The 26,255-nt window shown below is 48.1% G+C and overlaps 1 protein-coding gene across 11 annotated transcripts; it reads left to right on the top strand.

Annotated features, from left to right (window-relative positions):
* Nucleotides 1-1,124: 1,124 nt before the first annotated feature.
* On the top strand, nt 1,125-25,956 carry LOC137417960 (SCAN domain-containing protein 3-like). Of its 11 annotated transcripts, XR_013622465.1 has the most exons (7): nt 1,128-1,337; nt 9,305-9,373; nt 10,396-10,477; nt 10,710-11,084; nt 19,133-19,317; nt 23,365-23,504; nt 23,681-25,956. XR_013622465.1 is itself a non-coding variant. In XM_078772225.1 (2 exons), exon 1 carries the CDS (start codon nt 21,080-21,082, stop codon nt 22,145-22,147), a length of 1,068 nt encoding a protein of 355 aa, XP_078628351.1. In that variant the 5' UTR covers nt 19,324-21,079; the 3' UTR covers nt 22,148-23,504; nt 23,681-25,956. The 11 variants fall into 11 exon arrangements, 1 of the variants encoding a protein (XP_078628351.1); XR_013622462.1 differs by having other exon boundaries at nt 1,125-1,337; nt 9,305-10,477; XR_013622464.1 differs by lacking the exon at nt 9,305-9,373.
* The last annotated feature ends 299 nt before the right edge of the window (nt 25,957-26,255 follow it).

Genomic DNA, 26,255 nt, shown 5'->3' with positions numbered 1-26,255 from the left:
TTCGCCGGCTCATTGCAGCTTTGCAGTCGGGTACTAGTATTAATGTTATGACAAATAAATAATTATTCCTTGTCGTGCTTGTAGGACTGTCATTTTCCGGGATAGAAGGACGCGTTGTATTTATCAGACATATTCCTACATCGAGTCGATTCCATATCAACGTATCTGTTACCTACTATCAGTGGGATGGGGGGTACAGTACAGTTACTGTTCTACATAATGTGGAGTCATTAACACAAAGAGGACCACGGGTCCTGAAGCTCATCTGTATCAGGAGCAACCGTCCATGACGTCATAAAATATCGACAAAAAAACTGCACAGAATCCGGTCACGTGATTGGTTGAATGAATGGAAGCTCTCTGACGCCGATTACAGCGATACATGTTTTACCGGTCAAGATTCAATAAAAGGAAAGAAACCGAGAAGACCTGAGTGAGCATCCTGCATGGAAGAGTGGGTGCCATGAATTTAAGCCAAGGTACAAATCTTTATTAACTTAAATAAATAAAAAACCGAATCAATGATTTTCCAAGGTTGAATTCCTCAAGGTAGATGTGAATCTTTCGTCTGTCCGCTCGAGCGACCTGCAGGTGGCGTCATCGTGATTGGTTTTCCTCCAGATGGGCGTGGAAACGACCTGCAGGTGGCGTCTCCATGATTGGTTTTCCTCCAGATGGGCGTGGAAACGACCTGCAGGTGGCGTCTCCGTGATTGGTTTCCCTCCAGATGGGCGTGGAAACGACCTGCAGGTGGCGTCATCGTGATTGGTTTTCCTCCAGATGGGCGTGGAAACGACCTGCAGGTGGCGTCTCCGTGATTGGTTCTCCCCCATGTGAGCGTGGAAATAATCAGCAGTCATGGTAGTGGTAGTAGTGCTGGTGAACAGCAATTACAAACTGGCAACCGGGAGAAGGTTTATTGGAAGCAGCACAGGTAGACCAAAAATCAGATGGAGATTAAATTGACAATTTTAATGGAGTGCAATGGTATCGAATAGACCATAATGGACAATGTTGAGGGAGGTCTCGTCCTGTGGTGGACTAAATTGGCTGGTCAAATGAAGTGAAGGGCGTGGAAAACCCCGTACAGGTAGCGTCGCAGTGATTGGCTCACGTTCACCTAGGCGTGCAGGAACCTTCTGGGGTGACTTCCTCATACCTGCACGTTCCAGGCTCGCGCCGAGGTTGCTCTAATTGGGATCGTTTCACGTTATTACATTACAGTTTTCGATCATCCATTCTTTGGATTGAAGTTGCGTGAGGAAAACCTGCTTAATCTGAGCTTACCTTTGGGATTGATCGCTTTGATTGGACAATCGAAAAGGATTCGTTTGTAGGTAAGTTGTGCTTAATTGTTTTTCATTTTCGGGCCTCCTTGTCGAAGTTGACTTCTGAGCCTGTTTACCGTTCACGGCTATCTATTTAATACGTACCGGGTACGCAATTGTTTATTATGTCTGACCCTTCCCCATCCGTGCGTACATAATAGATAGACGCTATCCCCCTATGATTCAAACATCGTCCATCTATTTGTCTGCTAAGACGTGGCTCAAGCTTGCAGGGCCGAATGGATGCTGCTGTCTGAGTTTATACGGTACAGAAGGTCTTGTCTGCGACATTGCATGGAGTGTTTAACAAACGAGTAACTTGTAGTTGTACATCGCATTAATTTTCCCGTGACTCATGTTGCATGTAATTAGGAAACGAGAGGCGGTAGAACATGGCTACTTTAACAGGCAGGTGTGAGTGACATGTTTGCAACACCACTGTGTGTGTCTGAAATGGACGAGAACTACTGTGGGTGGGGCAAGGGGGGTATCGAGGTGTGTGCAGGTGTCCGCCAGGTGTAGAGTTCGTCTGACTTGCCAATGTCTTTGCGTTCTCTCTTTCTGTATAATCTGAGCAAAATGCCGTTGGGAGTATCTAGTTATTATATACTCGCAAGGGGTGGATCTAAATTTATAAAAGAGGGAGGATAAAACGAGTTGGGTGGTTGTCGGGGAGAGGGTGTTGGGGGTGGGGTGGGGCGGGAGGATGTTGGGGGTGGGGTGGGGCGGGAGGGTGTTGGGGGTGGGGTGGGGCGGGAGGGTGTTGGGGGTGGGGTGGGGCGGGAGGGTGTTGGGGGTGGGGTGGGGCGGGAGGGTGTTGGGGGTGGGGTAGGGCGGGAGGATGTTGGGGGTGGGGTAGGGCGGGAGGATGTTGGGGGTGGGGTAGGGCGGGAGGATGTTGGGGGTGGGGTAGGGCGGGAGGATGTTGGGGGTGGGGTAGGGCGGGAGGATGTTGGGGGTGGGGTAGGGCGGGAGGATGTTGGGGGTGGGGTAGGGCGGGAGGATGTTGGGGGTGGGGTAGGGCGGGAGGATGTTGGGGGTGCGGTAGGGCGGGAGGATGTGGGTGGGGTGGGGGGGGAGGATGTTGGGGGTGGGGTAGGGTGGGAGGATGTTGGGGGTGGGGTAGGGTGGGAGGATGTTGGGGGTGGGGTAGGGTGGGAGGATCGTGGGGGTAGGGTGGGAGGATGTTGGGGTGGGAGGATGTTGGGGGTGGGGTCGGAGGATGTTGGGGGTGGGGTGGGAGGATGTTGGGGGTGGGGTGGGAGGATGTTGGGGGTGAGGTGGGAGGATGTTGGGGGTGGGGTGAGGTGGGAGGATGTTGGGGGTGGGGTGGGGTGGGAGGATGTTGGGGGTGGGGTGGGGCAAGAGGGTGTTGGATGGTTGGGAGGGGTGGGCATTGGGGGGAGTAGAGGGGAGGTGGGGTGGGAGGGTGTTGGATGGGTGGGAGGGGTGGGCATTGGGGGGAGTAGAGTAGAGGGGAGGTGGGGTGGGAGGGTGTTGGAGGGGTGGGCATTGGGGGGAGTAGTGGGGAGGTGGGGTGGGAGGGTGTTGGGGGGGGGGGGTGGGCTTTGGGGGGAGTAGAGGGGATGTGGGGTGGGAGGGTGTTGGATGGGTGGGAGGGGTGGGCATTGGGGGGAGTAGCGGGGAGGTGGGGTGGGAGGGTGTTGGGGGGAGTAGTGGGGTGAGAGGGTGTTGGGGGGGGGGGGGGGGCATTGGGGGGAGTTTTGCCAATCATCTGCCAATCACTCTACCATTACCAATCACTCTGCCAATCCTTTGCCAATCATCAAATTTTAGTTTTTTTAATTTCGGGGCCAAAACACTATCCTCATCATCACAGTCTACTCACTAGTGCCTCTCGGTGCGCCAATTCATCTCCAAAGCCCGGCTTCGTAAAGCCGAGCAATGAATGCGGGTTGCTTGGTGCCGGCGGTTGGATACGTCCGGCATTCGGTGCAGGGAAGGACGCTTACCCGGGCCGAGATCCCACGCACCATCTCGGCACAGAGCCGTCCAATGGCCCGATCTCGACCTGCCGGAACGCCTCAACAAAAAGGGGTCGCCATGACGACCCTTCCTATCGGGCTGCCCGCTCCGCCTAGTGGAGCACGGACGCGGCCGTTCAAAGCGCGGCCCGGCGTGGATCTCGCACGGCGGTTCTTTCGAAACCGCCGCAGATCCCCGCGGCTCGCAAAGCTGCCCGGCGCGCACCGAAGGCCCGATTCGGCTATACGTCGCTCTAACCGCTAACCCGGTTAGCGTCGATGCTCCATTCGCATGCTCACACCCCGCAGCCCGTTCCTTGCTCATACATCCAGCCGTCTCCATGCTCTTTGTCATTGCACCTCCCCTGGCACACCCAGGTACTCATTCCGCTTACCGACTTTGTCACACACCTGACCACCGCACACCTTTGTACACACTCGTCGTTCGCACACCTCACCAACACACCTCTTCGCGCCCCCTCCTCGGTCACCTCCTCTGTGACAACCACAGGTGTGCTCTCACTTGCACACCCAATCACGTGCTTCACTACCAATTCCAGTGTGCATTCCCATACGCGCTCTACCATTCCAGGTGTGCATCCTTCCATTCCAGGTGTACATCCTCTCTCACCTGCCACAACCAACTCACGCTCCGTGTCACTCTCACTACTTTTACCACCACACTCGGTCGCGCACTCACCCTTACTCTCGCCAGCGCACTCTTTCCTCATGTACCCGTCTGTTACACACCTTTCTCGTGCATCCTCTTGCGCACACTCTCCCGTTACATCCTCCGTAACACTCACCACAGGTGTGCATTCTCCCTTACTTTTGACAGCGCACTCTTTCCTCATGCACCCGTTCGTTACACACCTTTCTCGCGCATCCTCTTGTGCACACTCTCCCGTTACTTCCTCCGTAACACTCACCACAGGCATGCATGCTTCCGTTACATCCCCTGTAACACTCCCTACGACGTGCTTCCATGTGCCCCCCCGCACACGCGCTACGACCAACTCACTCTCGACAGCACACTCACTCCTCGGCGCGCACTTTTTCCTCACACACCCCAGAGTCGGACATTCTTGCAGACCTCCTCCTTCGCACTCCGTACCTGTCGCACACTTCACCAACGGCCTCTCACGAACACCCGGATCCAAATCAACCCCCAAGCCGACTGAAGCTTCCCTCACATCATATACATTTCCGAATATATCGCCACTCACCTTGGCACCTCGTCTCCGCACCTCCTTCGCCACCTGTAAACTCTTTATTTGGTCAGTGAGCACATCTTCATGATTTGAACACAGACCTTGCACATACTCCATCACTTCCTCCCTTCTCTCCTTTTTAGTTTCCCTCCGTCTCTTCTTAATTTCACTCACCCCCTCTTCCACCTCCTCTAATTTTTCCTTTACCTCCTTCATTTCCCGGTGCGCCCCCTCTATTTCTTCCTCTAACGCCACCTTAACCGTTTCTATGTGCGTCCTCACCTCTCGGTCCTTCGTCTCCATTACTTCTGTCACCTCTTCCAACCTCTTCGTCAACCCCTCATGTACCATCTGACATTCCTTCTGTGTCGCTATTAATTCGTTCTTGATGTCTTTTTGTGTCGCTTTTAACCCCCCGATTATTGCAGTGTTCTTTTCCACTTGGTCCACGAGTTCCTTTTGTCCCACTGTCAGCTGTTCTACTCCCTTCGTCAGACCCTCTATTCCCCCCTGTAACCTAGCCGTATTATTCCTCACCTCTTTCTCCAATCGCTTCTCACCTCGCTTTACCTCCTCGCGTACCCCCGAGACCTCCTCGCTTACACCTCGTCATATTTCCTCCCCCATCTCCTCCATCTCTTTAGTAGATGCCGCCCTCATCTGTCCCAATTCATCCCTCTGAGCATCCAGTTTACCTTCCAACCCGATTTTCACCTCCTCTATCTGGTTCCCCATCCGTTTGATTTCCCGGGCGGATTGCTCCCCAACTTCCTGCAATTTGTCGTCCATTGTATTTTCCAACCCCATTAACCCATTCTTCACCTCTTTTATCCCGTTGTCTAACCCTTCAAATTTATTGTCCAACCCCTTTAAATTATTGTCTAACCCCTCAAATTTACCCTCAAATTTATTTCCCATATTGTTTAACCCGTCTCTTAATTGCTCACTAGTACCCGTTGCTTCGTCCCTCATTCTATCCATCTATGCATCCATTTGGGTCAGGAATAACCTAAAATCAAACCCGACTGGCACAGCGGCTCCAGCCGCCACCGCGGGCCCGACCCCCGCGGCGCCGCCATTTTGTTCCTCTGCAACCACGTGCGCGTGGGCGCCATTTTGCGCGCCTGAAACCTCCTCAACCACCTCCTCATTGTTCTCCTCCCTCTGATCCTGGGTTACCCCTAACCCCTCTTCTAGTTCCCCCACCGGCATCCCTTCGCCTTGACTAGCCATGGCGCGATTTCAAATTTTGGATTTTTTTTTAAAACAAAACAAATTTCGGCAGCTCGTAATTTTGAGCGCGTTAAGCGCGCTTCGGGTCCAATCTCGCTCCCGACACCAATTGTTACGGACCGCGGATAAGATGTTGTTTTGCCGAGCGGATGGCGCCGCGGCCCTAACAGTTACCCCGACTAACCCGATTCCTGAACGTTGGCCAAAATCGCGCCACAGATATTCAATGGGGAAAAGACTAAAGTGAAGGATGTGAAGAAGAAGAAAGACAAAGGGTAAGGAATACAAATATAATTTATTTACTATTTACAACCAAAAGAAACCAAGGAGAAGGAAGGATAATAAAATAAAGACAGAAGGAATCAAGGAGACACAGTGCAAATATTAACTTATACAAGCTTACTTATACCCAGGGACAAGACAAAAGACAGACTACAAGCACACTTACACGGGGGATGATGACAGGAATGGCAGGAGGTGGATGGCTGGAGGGAGCGGAAGGTTCAGCTGGAACCGCAACACGGTCGGGTCGGGGATGAGCAGCCACCGCCCTTTCTCGATTGGCGCGTTTAGCAGCCGCCGTTCCTTCGCGGCCCCGCTCGAAACTGCCGTCAAGGCCCCGAAGCTGCTGTGGCTGAAGCTGCTGTGGCTGAAGCTGCTGCGTGCCGCTGCTCTTTCAGGGATTCCTCCGCCTCATGCGCCGCGTGCTCTCCACCGGTTCATCTGCCTTCTCTCTCGTATCTCGTGGGGGCCTTGCGTGACGGGTTCTCTCCCTGACGCACCTGCTCTTGGGGATCCCTTACTCAATTGGCTAAGCAGTCCCTCACTCCTTCTTTTATTGCCCTCCCCGGAATCAAGCCGCGGGCTACGAGGGCACGCCTACCGGTTCGCTCACCGCGGTGCTGATTGGTGGTTAAGGGCACTCTGACTCCAACTTTTGATGACGATGAGGTGCCACGCCTTTCTTCCCCGAACAGAGCACATGCTTAATGGCGGCAATTGCAGACAACAGCCAAATGCAGTTGGCAATTGACGAAAGGGGGGTTGGAAGGGAATCTACCTTATTTCACTTGGTGCAATGGAGTATTTCAATTAATGGAAGACACAGCCTTACACTAATACACATAATAAGGATATAACTGTCAACAAGGGGGGAAATCTAAAATTGGCTAACGTGTGGTGTTTATGAACTAATTACGGGACGCACTTTGACCTTTATACATAACTGGAGCAAGGAGGGCGATATTTTACAACAATTTACACAACAACAACAAAAAAAACCATTCTCATATCCACAACAATATCTTCGTCATCATGCAAGTATAATTATTTAGTCATTTACTTGTCATTACAATCCAAAACATGTAAAACACCTGTTCGGCTGCAATTAGAAAATGTATCAACCAAATTTGTTGTGCACAATATTCAATAACGTAAAACACTTGATGAATCAAGTTTTTCAAATTATCAAATTGCTTTTTCAATGGCAGCTATTGTTTATTTGGATTTTGCAAGTGTTTGCTGTGACATCTTTCTCGTTTGAAGATTATTTATTACTTCTGGTGGCAAAGTTCGGTTTGAGGTTGTTTGGTTTATTGGGTTGAAGAGTATATGGTCAAAGTGAGGGATGCAGGTTCAAATTCTGTCTTTCTAACTCACTGTGATGGATGTGACCCAAATCACTTTAAGGCCGCTGTGTATATAAAAAGACTATGACGCCATCTACAACACTCACCAATTTGCCAAATATTCATGCCCAGGGTTGGTTTACCATACCTGTGAATTGAATGAAGCAGCTGGGGAACTGTGCCAGTGGCTGCGCAAAGTTTGTTACTTGGCCGAGCGAACCAGCATTGTGTCCCACACCCAACTGTCTCAGAGCAATTACCCCAAAGAGCACTATCTCTGATGAAACTCGAACAGTACAAGTCAAGACACAATCCTTTATACCATATAGGATTGAGCAAGCAAGGCGAGAAATGGCGGGAAAACGAGCAATGATAATTCCACAGGGAATTAAGGGAAAAGCGAGCACAAGCAACAGTTCAGTATTGTGGGTATTGATCCACCGTGGCAACCTCTTTGTATGGATTTGATTATCGTGGGGTTTAATGCTGAGCTGTGATGGTTATCTTGCACCGTGAGGCTTTCACACTCCAAATAATGAAATGGGACCAAAACAACAGACAAAAGTGATTAGTTAAATTATATTTATTTGCAAGTTTACAAAACTGAAGAACAATTTACAAAAGAAACATCACCTATGACGGAATACAAAGGAAAACTGAGACTAATAGGGGAGGAATGATGAGGGCGATGGGGCAAGTTTAATCGCTTCTGAATGTTTAATCTGTGTCAACCACCAACGAATGCCGACAGACGCAGGGATTGACTTTGGCCACGATTCCGCGATATTCTCGCATAAAGTTGGAAAATATCGCATACAATTTTGGCCAGAGTGATAAAAAAAATCGCATAGAGCATGTCAGTAGTCGCGGTATAGTTTTCAGGCGAAACGGTTTCAAATCGTGTACTTACCACTGCTTTTGTCAGGTCTGGAAGTTGTCAAAGATGAAGCTATTCTGAACTGTAAACAGACCGTAGCCATTTTAATTTCGCTTTCACGCTTTATGGTAGCCGTGACAATGTTTTGCGGCATTAAACGACGGCTTTTCGGCAAGCACGTGTTCGCTGTCTGCAGTAGTTTCTGGATTACGCTTTTTCTGAAAATGCTGCCGAAAAAGAGACCTCTGCAACCACAGCCTGATGGGCAAAGTATAAAACGATTCTTTATAGGTACCAGCAGTAGTTCTAACACTGAGGACAACCAGGATGATCCAGCTGGTGACCGTATGCAGGGCGAAAGCAGGACAGTGGCCAGCGCTGCCACAGTGCAGACAGCTACTTCCGGCAAAACTTTAATAACGTTTCAAGACAGCTGGGTCCTTAAATTCGGAGACTGGCTGAGATATGATGCCGATCAGAACAAAATGTATTGTTCACTGTGTAGATCGGAGAAGTTAGTCAACAGTCTAAGTCAAGGCACAAATAATTTCAAAACGACTACAATAACCCGACACATCGTCATCTGATCACCAACGAGCGATTGCAGCACCACTGGCGAGAAGAAATCTTCAACTCACGGTTGAGGGGACTAAATCAAAAGAAGAGGAAAGTATTTTGATGTGGTGTCTGAAAGTGGTGAATTGGATGTCGAAGGAAGCAATTCCCCTGTCTAAGTATAACAACTTGCTGACCTTGTTGTCAGAGCTTAATACCCCAAATCTGGAGAATTTAAAAGTGAACAAACATGTGCCATATGCGAGTTATAAATCAGCCTGTGCTTTTCTGGATGCCATTTCCACAACAATTGACAAATCCGTCAGCGAGAAGCTCCACAAGTCATCTGCCATTACAATTATGACAGACGAGAGTACAGACATTGCTGTACATCACAAGCTGTGTGTAACAGCCAGAGTTTTGGATCCGAAAACTATGACGCCCTCCACTCTATTTTTGACGGATCTGCATATCACCTCGACAACAGGAAGTGGCATATTTAAAGCCATCCAACAACATCTGTCAGAGAGGAAGATTACCGTGGCCCAAGTATCAGGTAAAAACTTTAAACTTTTTTTTCCTTTCGATTATCAGTTAAATGGTTTCAATGTTCGTGCATAATCAGAGACGATCTTTTCTGTCAAAAGTAATTACTGTTTAGAAAACAAAAAATGAATATTTACTATTTTGTAAAGAAAACGTGCTGACTGTTAGTGTTTAGTGTTAAAAACTAAACACTGATAGTGATATACTCTAAAAGTCAATGTGTTACCGTTTCATATATACACCAGCCAATTCATGTTAAGTATATGCATGGGTTTCCCTTTTGATTTTGATATTGCGTTGGGTACTGATGGAGCTTCTGTGATGACTGGAAGGAAGGAAGGTCTAACTGGTCAGTTCCTGAGGCACTGTAGAAAAATAATTTCTACTGTTCTACGACAAACTTCAAGAAACTCGTTTTAGCAAAATCAATGTTTTATTGACTTTTGAGAGTTTTGCTGTATTAATGAACGTGCTAATTAGATATTAATGACGTTGTTCTGCCGGTCGTGGCTGTAGCTCCTTCTGTAGGTCTTTGTTGAACCTCGTTCAGTTGTTGACCAGTCTCCAGTTGGTTGATCAGGTCAACTGGTCTTCAGTTGTTTACTCCTCTTCAGTCACTCTCCCAGTCCACTCTCTCTCAGTTGCACACTTCTCTTGGTTATATAGGAACAAACTTTTTTTCCAAAAGCCTTATTTGGCTCCTTTGGCCAGCTTTCTATGTTGGGAGACTGAGAGCACTACATTATTTCTGTTCAAGAGGTCAATTCCTATGACCTGTTTGAGGGAGAATTTGCCCAGCATTTGGGTTTGTCAAAGATGAGAAAAGCTATTTCTATCAATAGCACACTTCTGTTCTGACTCCATAAATGGAACAGAGTCTATTTGGAACTGCACACATGCTGTCTTTAATTATATTGCTCTAGTCCCATGCTCTTGGCTCATTTGTAAAGTAAAACATATTCCACTTTACACAAGATCACATTGAGATATATTCTAGCAATATTGTCAAGAAGAATATTTATTCCCTGACAGCACAATCCACATCTGATCAACACACACTGCTCGGCTCACCGAGTTGCCCTATGTTCAGAGCAGGCAGCTGAGAAAGTCCCAGGTAAGAAATAAATAAAATCTATTTTTGTTGTTTTGTTTAAATTTCTCAAAAACTCAAATGTAACTTGAATTGCTTTTGTCTTGCATACTTTACTAGAACTCAATATAAAAGTCAGTAGATGTTGGAAAAAATGTTTTGTTTCTGATAAAATTTATGAATGTAAAAAAGTAATTGTATTATGTACAGTTAGTATTGATATTTCCAACACATGCTTCTATTTCAACTGTTACAGGTATGAAGTATTACCAAGGTGTATTAGAATCCCTGTTCGACTACTTCAAGAAGTCTCCAAAGAGAAATGACAGCTTGATAGAAGTTCAGAAACTTTTGGAAGAACCCACACTGAAGTGTAGGGAAGTTCACCAAGTGAGGTGGCTCAGTTTCTATCAAGCTATGGAGACAATCCATCGGACCCTGGACTCACTTTTGACCTTGTTTAGCAGTAACAGCGCTTCGGACACAAAGGCTAAAGGATTGAAAAAGAAACTTGGTGAAGACTTCTTGGTGAAGACTATACATGACATATGCCTTAATTCACATCTTGAAACCTATCATGAAGATCAGCCTCTTCTTTTAGAGGAAAGACATTGACATCGGAAGTGTTCAGGTATTGCTCTGATCAAAATGTGTTCAGTAATAAAAAGTAACATAATACTAAATAGTTATAGTTAATAAAATAAATATGCAAGCTTCATTGAAAATTGGATTCAATGGAACTTTCTTGTGAAGCAACAGTAATAGCTGTGTAGGATGCAAAAGCAGCAATATATATATATATATTGTTACAGACACGACTTTGATGTTAAGGTGGGCCGAGCGGAATGGCCGCCGTGTCCGCACAAGTTACCCGATTATACCCGAACGTTGACTAATCGCGCTACGCTAGATCAATTGAAGGAAAAGACACACGGCTGGATTAAAATGACACGACACCCAGGGTTCAGTTCTCAAGACCTCCGGAGGAGGTTATATTGTTACGGAAGGTTAGATTACAGGGACGAGAGGTACAGCATAGAAAGACAAGCACTTAGACACACTCTTATATTATTCCCAACAGACGACAGATAAACGGGACAAAAGGCTGACTCACACGGGGATTGATGGCAAGGAAAAGCAGGTAGCGATGGCTCCAGGTGCACCTGGGCTCGAGGCAGAATCGACTCGGTCCGGTCCAGAGATGCGGGAAGGTCACAGCGCTCGGAGATGGTGACTTGTCTGCTCAAGCTGGGGGCGCATCTGACGTCACGTCCGGTACGGGGCCGCGTATATCCGGCGGGGAGTGACACGCCCTCGGCTCGTTAGCTCCGCCTCGTGGAATCGGCACGTTGCTTCTCATTGGGTGCGTGCGGGGGGTTTACCAGGCTCCGCCCTTGACGAGGAGCTGACAGCCAGCCCCTTTGTGGTAACCCCGTGGAGCGCATGGTCCGGAGCGCATTGTCAATGGCGGCTAACCGAGCCGGTGTCAGGACGCACACTCCCCCCCGCACAGCGCCGTGCCCCTCTGTTGTTGTTGTTGTTGTTGTTTGGGGAAGAAGATGGGAGGAGGCATGGGAAAGGTCCTAAACTCACTACTGGTGCCATATAATCACATTCTGGTGCAACGAAGTCATAATTAATGGAAACGAGTCCTTAACTGACATAGACTAAGAATAACTAGCAAGATGTCCGAAAGTTGTCTACGTGTGATGCGGTGGACCTGGGCACGACATTTAATGGGGGAAAAAGGGGAAGGTCGGTTCTACAGAGTGTTGTTTACAGACAATGGGACTAGGGAATGGGGGATTGGGGATAGTTGGGGAGTATTGGGGAAATAGGGGAATATTTACAAGCGGATATGGAGGCCAAATTCCATATTCGCAACATTGCACCCTTCTCTACCCTCGGGGCGTCCCGACCCGATAAATTTTTACCTACTTTAGTGTGGCACGCAATGTAGTTCCCTCTACTATTAACTCTACCCTGAGTGCGACAGTTTTACAGATATTCACAAATGAGTAAATATGTCCCCCTGCGACGTTGCACCCTTCTCCTCACAGAAACACACCCACAGGATAACCGAATCCGGAAAGAATCCTCAAACTAAACATACAGCCGGTAGGGAGCATTATTTACAAGACTACGCTGATATTTACACTACGATCCAGGACCTGTTTTTGGAGGAACACATGCAGATGTTATGCATAGAGAGAGCACGCATGCCAGCATCGATACACCAACCCACGAGTGCTCTGTGGCCTACGGCCTTTAATAACGTGCAGAGCACCCTTTCCCAGCACGAAAAGCACCACCCCATCACACAGTGAGCACCATCCGGTGCACCAATAAAGTGTTTATGAATCATTGTGTGGTGTCGCAGCCGGCCGATGTTCTGCCGCTGGTCTTGCCTTCGTGTGGTGCACTTGGTGTTCTTACTTCCTTAGAAAAATAAAGAAAGGCGCCAACCGCGTCCATTTCTTTATTGTGGCCATCAGGGGGCCAACTGTTAGTGGTTCACCTTGTATGGCATAGGTGCCACGTTGACCCATAGGTCCATCCACGGGTGGTGCTTGGCCGCAAAAGAACTGCGGTCCATTGTGGGTGGCCACAAACATTGCGGTCCATATGGTGTATCGATCCAAGCAGCAAGCAGCGAAAGTGCAGGCCCACAACTGCGTAGCCAGCACCTCTCTCTCCTCTCTCTCCTCTCTCTCTACCCCAAAGCCAGATCCTCGGAGGTGGGAGACAAAAGAAGCAGACAAGTGAGTAAGGTGGTAAGGGCGCAAAAGTGCACGCAATACAAGGTGATGCACACTGGGGGCACATGGGAACCAGGTGAGACAGGTACGTTCCTACCGTACGCCCCCCCCCCCACCAGGTAACCTACATGGCCCCTCCCTTACCCCTTACTGTATCCACAAAACACAACACTACCCATAAACATCTACTTTACAAATCAACAAACATCCCTACTGTCTTCCCCGTTCCTCCCATAAACCAAATTCGTCTTCTCTCCCTCCTAACCAATCAAATTTGCTATTTCCAACTTTCCTCAAAATTTGCCATCTCCAACTCAACATCATAATTTGCCATTACCAATTCATCATCAGTCCCTCCTAAGGAGGGAGAGATGGAATCACCCCAATGTCTCATCCACGTCGTGATGCGTCTCACAAATCCTCACAGCAATTCTCATTTCCTGCACCAAAACAAAGAAAACACAGGTGTGGAGTCATCATCATCACCACAGGTAAGTGGCTGCGTATGGTGCGACAGGTTCATCAATCCTAACTATTTCCTAAATGACTTTAACAACTTTACACTACCCGGGGTCTTTCTCCGGCCAAACCATTGGCCCTCTTACACTATGGGTTCTAAAAACCAATTCCCATTGGCCAAACTGTGGTGCTTTTCAATTTGGGGTCTCACTCCCCCGATTCATCTCCCGGTGCCCTCGTACAATTTCTGGGCTGCGACGTGTACCTCTCCCAGCGGGTCTACCCACCTGCACACCTCCACCACTGCAGTTGCCTCCGAGCTTACCTGCTCCTTACTCTAACCTAACTACCTGGGGCAGGCCCTCTGGCGCTCTCCCCACTCGGTGCCCTCTCTGGCACTGGGCTGCCCGATCCACACCCGGGATCCTCAGGCACCCACTCACAACTACCGGCTCCCAGAGCCCACCTGCGGCCTCACCTGGCCGACATCCTCACAGTGGTGGAGTGCCCAACCAACTACACACACTAACAGGCTACACGCCCAGCCATTTCCACAACACTAATGCACCCATTCACAATACCATTCTGCAACCGCACCACAAATGCCAATATCCAACCACAATTTACCTATACCCTCTACCTAACACTTACACTACCCACCCCGGGTACTCGTGAAAGGGGTCCACTCTTCCCCCATTCACACCTTCGCACCATGCACACCACTCCGTACCACTTACTCCAACTCTCTCCACACACCTGTACTTGCACACCTGTGCTCTCACACCTGGTGCCACCTGCACCCTTCTCTCCCCAAGCGCATTAGCGCTGATCCACACACTCACTACTCACACACTGTTCCACACACCTGTCCAGTTGCACACCTGTGCAATCATACCTGTTCAATTCTCACACACACGGCATCATCTCAGCTAACTACTCCCTTCTGAAACTTGCGCTTCCCAGTCGTCCCTTTAAACTATTGCGCTCCCTCGTCATTATCATCCATACTAATCTACCTGCGTCCCCACTACAGGTATCAGTCACTAACTAACCTTAACGTCACCTAATGTCATCTTCTATGGCTAGATCCCTACAATATAACCTAACCCACCCGGGCTAGTTTTCACTGCCATACACCCCATAAACTATTGCTCCTTTGCCCCCATTATGGGAAGGGTGGCAGGGATGCCCCCCTTACCCATCGGGCCCATCGCTCACTACCAATTTTGCACATCAAATTTCAACAAATCAAAAATTTGGCCAATCACTGCCCATCATCTGCCAATCACTACTGCCAATCCCTTGCCAATCATCAAATTTTGTTTTTCTCTAATTTTGGGGCCAAAACACTAAGCTCATCACCCAGTCTACTCACTAATACCTCTCGGTGCGCCAATCCCTGTCCAAAGCCAGGCTTCGTAAAGCCAAGCCATGAATGCGGGTTGTTCTGTGCCAGCGGCTGGATGCGTCCGGCACTCGGTGCAGGGACGGAGGTTTACCCGGGCCGAGATCCCACGCATCACCTCGGCGTGGAGCCATCCAATGTCCCGATCTCGACCTGCCGGCACGTCTCAACAAAACGTGGTCGCCATAACGACCCTTCCTATCGGGCTGCCCGCTCCGCCTAGTGGAGCACGGACGCGGCCGTTCAAAGCGAGGCCCAGCACGCACCGAGGGCCCGATTCGGCTATAAGTCGTTCTAAACTCTATCCCGTCTAACGTCGATGCTTCACCTGGACGCTTACACCCCGCAGCCCGTTCCTTGCTCACACATCCCGCCGTGCCCATGCTCCTCGTACCTTTCCTTACACACCCAGGTACACCCATTCCACTCACAGCCTTGGTCACACACCTGACCACCGAACACTTTGGCACACATTCGTTGTTCGCACACCTCACCAATACACCTCTTCGCGCCCCCTCCTCGGTCACCTCCTCTGTGACAATCACAGGTGTGCCCTCATTCACACACCCAACCACGTGCCTCACCACCAACTCCAGCGTGCATTCCCACTCACGCTCTACCATTCCAGGTGTGCATCCTTCCATCCCAGGTGTACATCCTCGCTCACCTGTCACAACCAACTCACTCTCCTTGTCACTCTCACTACTCTCACCTCCATTCTTGACAGCGCACTCACCCTTACTCTTGACAGCGCACTCTTTCCTCGTGCCCCTGTCCGTCACACACCTTTCTCGCGCACACTCTCCCGTTACACCCTCTGTAACACTCACCACAGGTGGACACTCTTCCTTACTTCTGACAGCGCACTCTTTCCTCATGCACCTGTCCATCACACACCTTTCTCGCGCACACTCCTGCGCACACTCTCCCGTCACACCCTCTGTAACACTCACCACAGGTGGACACTCTTCCTTACTTCTGACAGCGCACTCTTTCCTCATGCACCTGTCCATCACACACCTTTCTCGCGCACACTCCTGCGCACACTCTCCCGTCACACCCTCTGTAACACTTACCACACCGCGCTTCCATGCGCTCCCTCGCACACGCGCTACGACCGACTCACTCTCGCCAGCACCCTCACTCCTTGGCACGCACTTTTTCCTCACACACCCCAGAGTCGGACTTTCTTGCACACCTCCTTTTTCGCACACCAGACCTGTCGCACACTTCACCCACGGCCTCTCACGAACACCCGGGTCTATCTCGACCCCCAAGCTTCTTAAATCCCCTGGCGCATCATACGCACGACCATATTGGTCACCACTTACACCGGGTCCTCTTCCTCTTCGCTTCTCCTCCATCACCTGCGAATCCCTCATCCGGTTAATGAGCACATCATCACGATCCAAACACAGACTTTGGACCAATTCTTTTATCTCCTCTTTTATCTCTTTCTTTTCCCCTCTCCGTCGCTTCTTAATTTCGCTCATCCCTTCTTCCACTTCTTCTAATTTTTGCTTCATCTCCTTCATCTCTTCGTGCGCCCCTTTTAGTTCTTCCTCTAACTCCACTTTATTTTTTTCTATGTGCTCCCGCACCTCCTGCTCTTTAACCTCCATCACCTCTACCACGTTGTCCATTTTCCTCGTCAGGTCCTCATGTACCGTCTGACACTCTTTTTTAATTACCCCTACGTCCTTTTTCATCTCCTTCTGTGTCGATTTTAATCCCTCTATTACCGCTGTGTTCCTTTGAACCTGCTCCACTAACTCCGTTTGTCCCACCGTCAGCTGCTCCACCTCCTGCGTCAGGTCCTCTATGCCCCCTTGTAACTTTACAGTCCCCTTTCTCACCTCTTTCTCCATGCGCTCCTTACAGTGCCTCACCTCCTCGCGCACTCCTCCGACCTCCTCACTCACACCTCTTCTGATCTCCTCTCCCATCACTTGCATCTCCTGCCCAGATGCCACCCTCATCTGCTCCATTTCCTCCCTGTGAGCATCCAGTTTGGTTTCTACCCCCTTTCTGACCCCCTCTATCTGCTGCCCCATTTGGTTAACTTCCCTTTCCGCTTGGTCCCTCATGTCCCTCAATTTGCCTTCCATGGTGTTTTCTAACCCCTCTAACCCTTTTTGCATCCCTTCCATTTGATTCTCTTGAGCGGCCATTCTGTTTTCTACCCCCGTTAACCCCTCCTGTATTTCCCCTAATCTATCGTCTAATTTCCCAAATTTCATGTCTAATCCCTTAAAATTATTGTCTAATCCCTCACTGGTACCCCTCGCTTCGTCCCTCATTACCCCCATTTCGTTTCCCATTACCCCCATTTGGTTTCCCATCCTGTTTTCCATCCCTTTGAAATTATCGTCTGTTTTTACCATAAAGGCCATCATCTGTTTCATAAACAGGTTCCAATCCATTGGCATCTCGGGTTCGGCTACCGCGACCACGGCCGCGGCTAAATTTGGTGCCGCTACACCCACGTGCGCGACCACGCTATTTTGCGACCCTGCCGCCCTCACTGCTTCGCTCTCCTCCTGTCCCTCATGTCCCTCAATTTGGTCCTGGACCGACCCTGCCTCACTCTCCCCTACCGGACCCCAGCTGTCTTGATCCGCCATAGCGCGACTTTCAAAATTCGGGTTTTTATTTTCGTATAACAAAATCAAATTTCGGCCGTTATAATTTCGTCGAGCGCAGTAAACGCGCTCCGAATCGATTCTACCTCCCAAGGTTTGGGCCTAACAACGCGCGGGAAACGCGCTCCGAATCGATTCTTCTCCAAATTTGGGCCTAATAAATTTAGTCCCGGGTTCGAATTCCACTCCTCGACACCAATTGTTACAGACACGACTTTGATGTTAAGGTGGGCCGAGCGGAATGGCCGCCGTGTCCGCACAAGTTACCCGATTATACCCGAACGTTGACTAATCGCGCTACGCTAGATCAATTGAAGGAAAAGACACACGGCTGGATTAAAATGACACGACACCCAGGGTTCAGTTCTCAAGACCTCCGGAGGAGGTTATATTGTTACGGAAGGTTAGATTACAGGGACGAGAGGTACAGCATAGAAAGACAAGCACTTAGACACACTCTTATATTATTCCCAACAGACGACAGATAAACGGGACAAAAGGCTGACTCACACGGGGATTGATGGCAAGGAAAAGCAGGTAGCGATGGCTCCAGGTGCACCTGGGCTCGAGGCAGAATCGACTCGGTCCGGTCCAGAGATGCGGGAAGGTCACAGCGCTCGGAGATGGTGACTTGTCTGCTCAAGCTGGGGGCGCATCTGACGTCACGTCCGGTACGGGGCCGCGTATATCCGGCGGGGAGTGACACGCCCTCGGCTCGTTAGCTCCGCCTCGTGGAATCGGCACGTTGCTTCTCATTGGGTGCGTGCGGGGGGTTTACCAGGCTCCGCCCTTGACGAGGAGCTGACAGCCAGCCCCTTTGTGGTAACCCCGTGGAGCGCATGGTCCGGAGCGCATTGTCAATGGCGGCTAACCGAGCCTGTGTCAGGACGCACACTCCCCCCCGCGCAGCGCCGTGCCCCTCTGTTGTTGTTGTTGTTGTTTGGGGAAGAAGATGGGAGGAGGCATGGGAAAGGTCCTAAACTCACTACTGGTGCCATATAATCACATTCTGGTGCAACGAAGAGTCATAATTAATGGAAACGAGTCCTTAACTGACATAGACTAAGAATAACTAGCAAGATGTCCGAAAGTTGTCTACGTGTGATGCGGTGGACCTGGGCACGACATTTAATGGGGGAAAAAGGGGAAGGTCGGTTCTACAGAGTGTTGTTTACAGACAATGGGACTAGGGAATGGGGGATTGGGGATAGTTGGGGAGTATTGGGGAAATAGGGGAATATTTACAAGCGGATATGGAGGCCAAATTCCATATTCGCAACAATATATATGATTTTTATAATTATTATTGAATACATGTTGTAGTAATTATGATTTGTGTGAAATAATGAACCAGCATTAAATTCACATACCCAGTTGATAATAATTTATATGTAACGTTTACTTCACTGTTCAGACAGTTGTTGATTCATGTATCGGTGAACTGAGAGAACTCTTGGACGAACATGATGACAAGCAACTGAAGGCAGATCTGAAAGATGGTATATTCAAGGGGAACCATGCGATCACCAAGTCTTGCTGCAGCTTTGAAAAGGCCAGGGTCGATTTTATCACAGCTCTCATAGAAAATGTGAGCAAGAGGTAATGAAACAGTTCAGTTTAGAATGAGCTTATTTATATTATTATATTCAATTTATGGTGCTAGTAACCATCTCCATAGGTGAATTTACTCACCTGTGACCAGATTACCAATGGCAAAAAAACAACCAATCAATCCAATAAATTAATCAACCCAATAAATAAATGAATGAGTCAAATCAATCTTACTCTGCCGCTCACAGCACAATCAACACCAGATGGTTACAGGTACATCGGAGTCAGGTACCAACATATTCATGATATATTAATTTATTACAGAAATGATAAATCCTTCATATTGTTTAATGTTTTGTTTTCCTTCAGATTTCCAGACAAACAACTGATGACAAGTATGTGCATTTTTGGTATGAGACCAGTCTCTCTCCTGCCAGAGGAGGAGCTGAGGGTGTGGGGTGACCAGTCCCTCTCTGTGATTCTGGACCACTTTTCTGTTCCACAGAATCATACCTACAGAGATACATCTTCAGGGGAACAGAAGACCTCTACAAGTGATACTATTGTTAACTGGGAGGAAACCATAGAAGAGTGGAAGCAGTTGAAGCAGGTTGTTAGGACTCAAGGTTACCCCAGAAATTCAACAGCAGCCCTATGGTCTCTAATACATGAGTACCATGCAACCCAGTTTCCCAAACTGCTAAAACCAGCAGGGTTTATCCTGACCCATCCCGTTCATACATCAGACTGTGAGAGGGCCTTCTCTTCTCAAAATCGGGTCACCACTCCATTGAGGAACAGACTCTCTGCTGAGCACTGTGACCAACTGATGCGAGTCATGCAGCAGGGTCCTGTACGACAGCAGTTCGACTTTGTCTCTGTCCTACAGGAGTCGAGGAGGGCAAAGCAGAGAGCAATATTTATTCAGAACTGAACATTCTTGGTTTTGATAACACCATCACCAAGGACATTGTGATTGACATGATTTTTCAGCAAAGCTGATGATTTACTGTCTAAGGTTAAGAACATTGTTTCTTGTCTTATGATAATCTATCTTCAGGGAGGCGGACATTGTCATGTGATCAAACATGACTTTTGATGTTTTCAATCAGTATTATTAAATGTGATCAATTGTGCTAATTCATGGCAACTTATGTGTTAAACTTATGTGTGGCATGGTTCATCATTTACGCTACAGGTTCTCATAGTGGTCCCTACCGCCCGCCAGTGGGCGCTGGGAACTTTCAGGGGGGTGCTCGAGAGTCCATGGGCGGTAGGGGGGCGCTGGCAATGATTTGGGGGGGCACTGGCGATTTAGAGGAGCAGCGGCGATTTGGAGCGCTCATTGGGCTTCCTGCAGTCTGAACAGGTTACCCAGCACCATTCGGCAAATTGGCCATCCAATCAACGACCAGATTCTTTCCCCCTTCGCATGGTTTTTATGATCACATATTCGCTGATGTCGTGTAGGTATTTTGTTGTCCATACATGCTCATGCAACAAACATGATAGTGTATGAAACCAGCGAAATACTATTGGCCGCCAATGCGGCCAATATTACAACACTAATTTTTGTCACGTGGTGCCATTTCAACCAATCGGCTTGAAAGAATCTTTTTATGTGGGATATAATACACTCTATTCGTGCTGGACTATTCAACGTGCCTGGTTCAACTTTACAGCCTGGCCTTGCCAGCACAGACATTGGGCAAGGTATGAACAGTCAGTGTTAGTGCTGGTGTTAGTCTTTCGACATTTTGGCGTGTTGATTTCGTTATTCAAAAAAGCTTCACGTCCGGTCGGCTTCAAGATGTCGGCCTCAAAGAAAAAGTGTCGTCAGTATTCCGTTGAATACATCAAGTATGGATTCATTCCATCTCCGACGAACAAACAGTTACCGATGTGTTTCTGGTGGGGTATCACGCTGTCCAATGAAGCAATGAAACCATCTCGACTGAGCGAGCACCTGAGTAAAAAGCACAGTGATAACGCTCGCGCAGAGGTCAGCTATTTCCAATCGCTGAAAGAGAAATTTGAGAAGCGATCCATTGTAACGACGATGTTCAAAGCCAGCCAAAAGCTCGTGGATAAAGGACTGGAAGCGTCGTATAAGCTGTCATTACTCATCCCCAGATCTGGAAAACCGTATTCAATCGGCGAACAGTTGATCAAACCAGCTGTTGGGGAAGTGATAAAAACCGTTATGGGCCAGGATCCGAATCCAGTTCTCTCGTCGATTGCGCTCAGCAATGATTCCGTGGCCAGGCGGATTGATGAAATGTCATCAGATGTAGAAGATAAGCTGTGTCGTGAGCTGAGAAGCACACACTTCGCCATCCAGCTGGATGAGTCAACTTTGCGTGACAGTGTAGCTCTGTTACTCTGCTACGTTCGCTTCATCCATGATCAGGAAATGGTGGAAGAAATGTTGTTTGCCCGCTCTCTCCAGACCGATACGAAGGGTTCTTCCATCTTCCAAACATTGGAGAAGTACTTTACTGATAAGAACATACCGATGGAGAACATTCTCGCTTGCGCGACGGACGGGGCACCAGCGATGGTTGGCCGCCAGCGTGCTATTATTGCGCTTCTGAAGAACCAGGTACCGTCCGTGTTCGCCATTCACTGTGTCGTGCACCGCCAGCATCTTGTAGAAAAAGCTCTCAGCACCAGACTTCATACATCACTCCAAACAGTAATCAAAGCAGTGAATAAAATCAAGGTGTCATCTCTGCATGATCGGCTGTTTCGTCAGCTTTGCCAGGAGAACGATGAGGCATTCGAGCGGCTCCTCTTGCACACCGAAGTTCGATGGTTGTCCAAAGGCGCTTGTTTGACCCGTTTCCTCAACAGTGGTCGAGTTTCTGTCGGAAATTGATACGGAGCTATCGGAGAAAGTGAATGCGATTGAGCATGATGTGGCTTACCTCACGGACATATTCAGTATCCTGAATGATGTCAACAAACAACTCCAGGGTGACCATATGACACTGATTAAAGCAAAGAAAGTGATCGGCGCGTTCCTAACCAAGGCGACTCTGCACAGGGAAATCCTCGGCCGCAGAGATATGCACCACTTTCCCCAGTTGGCAAAGGAAACTGCTGTTTCTGATGAAGAGCTGCTCGTTTATTGCAATCACCTTGAGAAGATTCGTGGAGATATGGAGCAGCGTTTCAGAGACATGCTAGAACTGTCGGTGCCAGCATGGATGATCAACCCATTCAAATGTGACATTCAAGATGTGAAGCGCGAATTACAGGACAAAATTATCAACCTCCACAATGATGAAGAGGCGAAGGCAAGATTGTCGCAGCATGAATACGGCAAATTCTGGATTCTGGAGCGGGGCAAATACCCCGCAATGTGGACAGAGGCAGAACTTTTGCTGATGGCGGTCCCCACATCATACCTCGTTGAAAGAGGGTTCAGCGCCGTGAAGGTGCTGCTGACCAAGTATCGAAACCGCCTTGACATTACCAAGAGGGGTGATCTGCGTCTCTACCTCACTGAGATGGAGCCAGACGTTCGTAATCTCGCAGCGAGTCACCAGGCCCACTCTTCACACTAACGGTATTTGGGCCTGTGATAACAGATTCCCAGTTTGCCTCACCTGGGCCTGTTCTGCTGTAACATTGGAGGTCGTGCAAAATAAAATAAAAAGTAAAGTAAAATAAAGTAAAATATTATTCAGAAAATATTTGGCTTCTGTTATTTTTGCTTCCTATCTACATACATTCTGGGTGGCCGACCACGAACGATAGGACAAGGGGGTCATTGGGCCGGTCCAAGAGGGCAGAAGGGGGCGGTAGTCCAAAAAAGTTTGAGAACCACTGATTTACGCAATAAAAGCCACAGGGAGTGAGATAGTCGATTTGAATACAGAAAGAAACACACGTCTTTGTTTTCTTCACCATATTTATTTTTAATTAATACCCCGAGAATAATGATTTGACGAGCGCGAGTAAAATTTTATCTCAAAACAATTTTGTATAATCCCATCGTGTTTGGAAAAAATCTCATTGTTTTGTACACAGCATTTTTGTTTGTACATTGTTTTGAACATTTTTTTTTCTCCCATTGCCAAAATCCTCCAGGATAATCCCTGCAGATGGGACTCACGTTCGACGTCCATCCAAGGGATATACACACAAGGATGCTTTGCCCTGCCTGCGAGACACCAGGATGACAGTTTATAGCTGGGCTGAGATTCAAATCCAGGCTAGATGGCTTAGAGGTGGGTGTGCTTACCTCCAGTTCATCTTGTCAGGCCGAATATATGTGCACCCCTCATCTGTTATTTATTTGTTTATTTGAAATTGTTATATCATTGCCAGATGAATAAAAACACGAAGTGGTGACAATGAAGCTCTTCCAACTCCAACTTATCATTCTTCACCCTCTCCCATACAGGTTTTCTTTGTGTCTGTCCGTTCTGGAGGAAGCAGTCAGGTGTACTTCATGACCCTCAACCGCCACTCCATCATGAATTGGTGACTCTTTAGCTGCCCTGGATACGTGTGGAGAATAGGAGAAGGCTGCTGGAAGAACTTTGAGGAGTTTCGAACCGTTAGCATTTGTCTTGGTTCAAATCTCTTCGGTTGTGACTTGTCCCCACATCTCACGGCTGCGGCTTTTCTGAGTTACATTTCATCTTATTTCCTGAGCACAAGGCACGTGATGGTATTTTAAATCTTCATATTCGCGTATCTTGACAGCTGCTTTTGACTTCTCATTATATGTTGGTTTTTTTCATTATTATATATGTAATTAGCTCATAAACTTGCATACACAAGTGGGGAAGTTTTTTTAAGGTTGCTTTTTGCAGCTGTCTGCAGAAGTTTCTCTTGCAGGTCTCATTGACACGAGACCATAGTTTTCAAGCTTTGTAATTTTATTCGGGACGCATACAACAACAACAACAACAACATGCATTTTAAAGGCCATTTTCCCTGCTGGAGCGGGGGTTAGCCTTGCGGTCCCCATGACAATCTTCTCCATTTTGCCCTATTTTCTGCATCTCTCCGTGTTAACCCCCTTGCTCGCATTTCTTCTTCCACCATCTTTAGCCAAGTCTTTCTCGGTCTTCCCCGTCTTCTACTTCCTTCTACATTCATTTCCATCACTCTTCTCAACCAGTCACTTTCATCCTTCCTCAACACATGACCAAACCATCTCAACCTGTTCCTCTTCACAGCATCAATCACAGGCTCTATTCCCATCATCTTTCGCAATTCATCATTTGTCTTCCTCTCTCTCAACGATACTCCACACATCCACCGAACCATTCGCATTTCCAGCCTTCGTTGCTGCTCTTCGTTCATTACCCATGTCTCGCTCCCATAAATCATAACACTTCTCACACATGCAGCATACACCTTTCCCTTCAGTTTCAACGACACTCCCCTCCTCGTCAGCACGCCACTCAGTTCCTGAAACTTCTTCCATGCACATCTCACTCTAGCAACCGTTGCCGAGTCTGATCCACCTTCTCCATCCAGCATGTCTCCGAGGTAGCAAAATGTTTTCACACCTTCCAGCTTCACGCCGTCTCCAAGATCCAACTCAACATTTCCTCCATCTGCAGCTCCCTCTGTGCACACCTTACATTTGAATGTAACTGCCACACTGGTTAATGACCCTCTCAGACCACTACATTTTTGATGAACCCACTCAGCGCACATTGTACATTGAGGACTTTACCATATGAAGCATGTCCAGAAAAATATCCCGATTTCCAAACATTCGGAATTTGTTTAAAGATAAATCTTGCAAACAGTATTTAGCTGAAACACTTAAAACTGGGAAAGCTTAAAGGGGGCACTAGTGTAGCAGCATAGCAATCCTGTTGTGCATTTTGTGATACAAGCACCAAATTTGGTACACTAGTAGACTATCATATTATGAAAAGATCTGGATATTGGGCCATCTCAGATTCAGAGATTTGATTTTTGCAAGATTTCGATTCGATTGGGATCGAAGAGAACACCTTCTTCGTCTTCTGTACAGTGAAGTTGCCAGCCCTGAATTCTCTGGCTACATCTGGGTGCTTCATTGGGAGTGCAACCGTGTCCCTCAGGTGAACAGGGACCCACCTGGCATAGTGTGTGTGGTCTAAGGCATGGAACCATGGGACCAGTTCCGTCAGGGCATCAAGGTACGTCGTGAATGAAGCCTGCCGCAGAGAACGCACGTAGACCAGTACCAACATCTCTAGTTCCAGCACAGTTGCCCAGTACTGAAAGTTGGGAATGTCTTCTCCTCTCTGGTGACACCAGTCTTCGAACTCAGGCAGGTCTTCTGCATCATCAGCATATGTCATACAGTGGCGTTCATACGCACGGTGTTGCAGGATGTGCAGTGCCGCTGCAGTGATTTGATGAGCTCTTCTTGTGCGGGTGACGTGGGCAGCTCGTAGGAAGGAGTCGGCCGTCCCTCGCGTTGCAATCTCAGCTTGCAAAATCTGCAAATCTTGCAAAAATCAAATCTCTGAATCTGAGATGGCCCAATATCCAGATCTTTTCATAATATGATAGTCTACTAGTGTGCCAAATTTGGTGCTTGTATCACAAAATGCACAATTCTTTTGAATATTTGGGCTAAGCCGCCCCACTACACGTAAGACTGAAGATGAAACAGATTTATGTTGAATTTCAACAATAAAGTTATGAAGGGCTTTCAAAACTTCACGACATAGTCACAATAGTCCAAGAAACTATGTTTTTAATCTTTCAATAAATAAGTGTATAAATTAGTTTTTTTTTTTAGTACTAATTATATGTACAGTACTCGTCGGGTATATTGAAAGATAAAATTAAAAGGCGTTTCTTCAACTATCGTGAGTATCACGTTCCAATAACGTTTTGAACGCCAATTATCCAGTGGATAATATTTTCATTTCCAATTTCATCCCGAAACCTGGCAGTTGGCGGTGACTTAGGAGATGAAGGCCTCTCCCTCCCTCTTTGGTACATCATGGGTTTGGTAC

Source organism: Myxine glutinosa, chromosome 2, assembly GCF_964187855.1.
Source record: "Myxine glutinosa chromosome 2, kmMyxGlut1.1, whole genome shotgun sequence".
Taxonomy (NCBI): domain Eukaryota; kingdom Metazoa; phylum Chordata; class Myxini; order Myxiniformes; family Myxinidae; genus Myxine; species Myxine glutinosa.
This window is presented reverse-complemented; position numbering and strand designations above follow the sequence as displayed.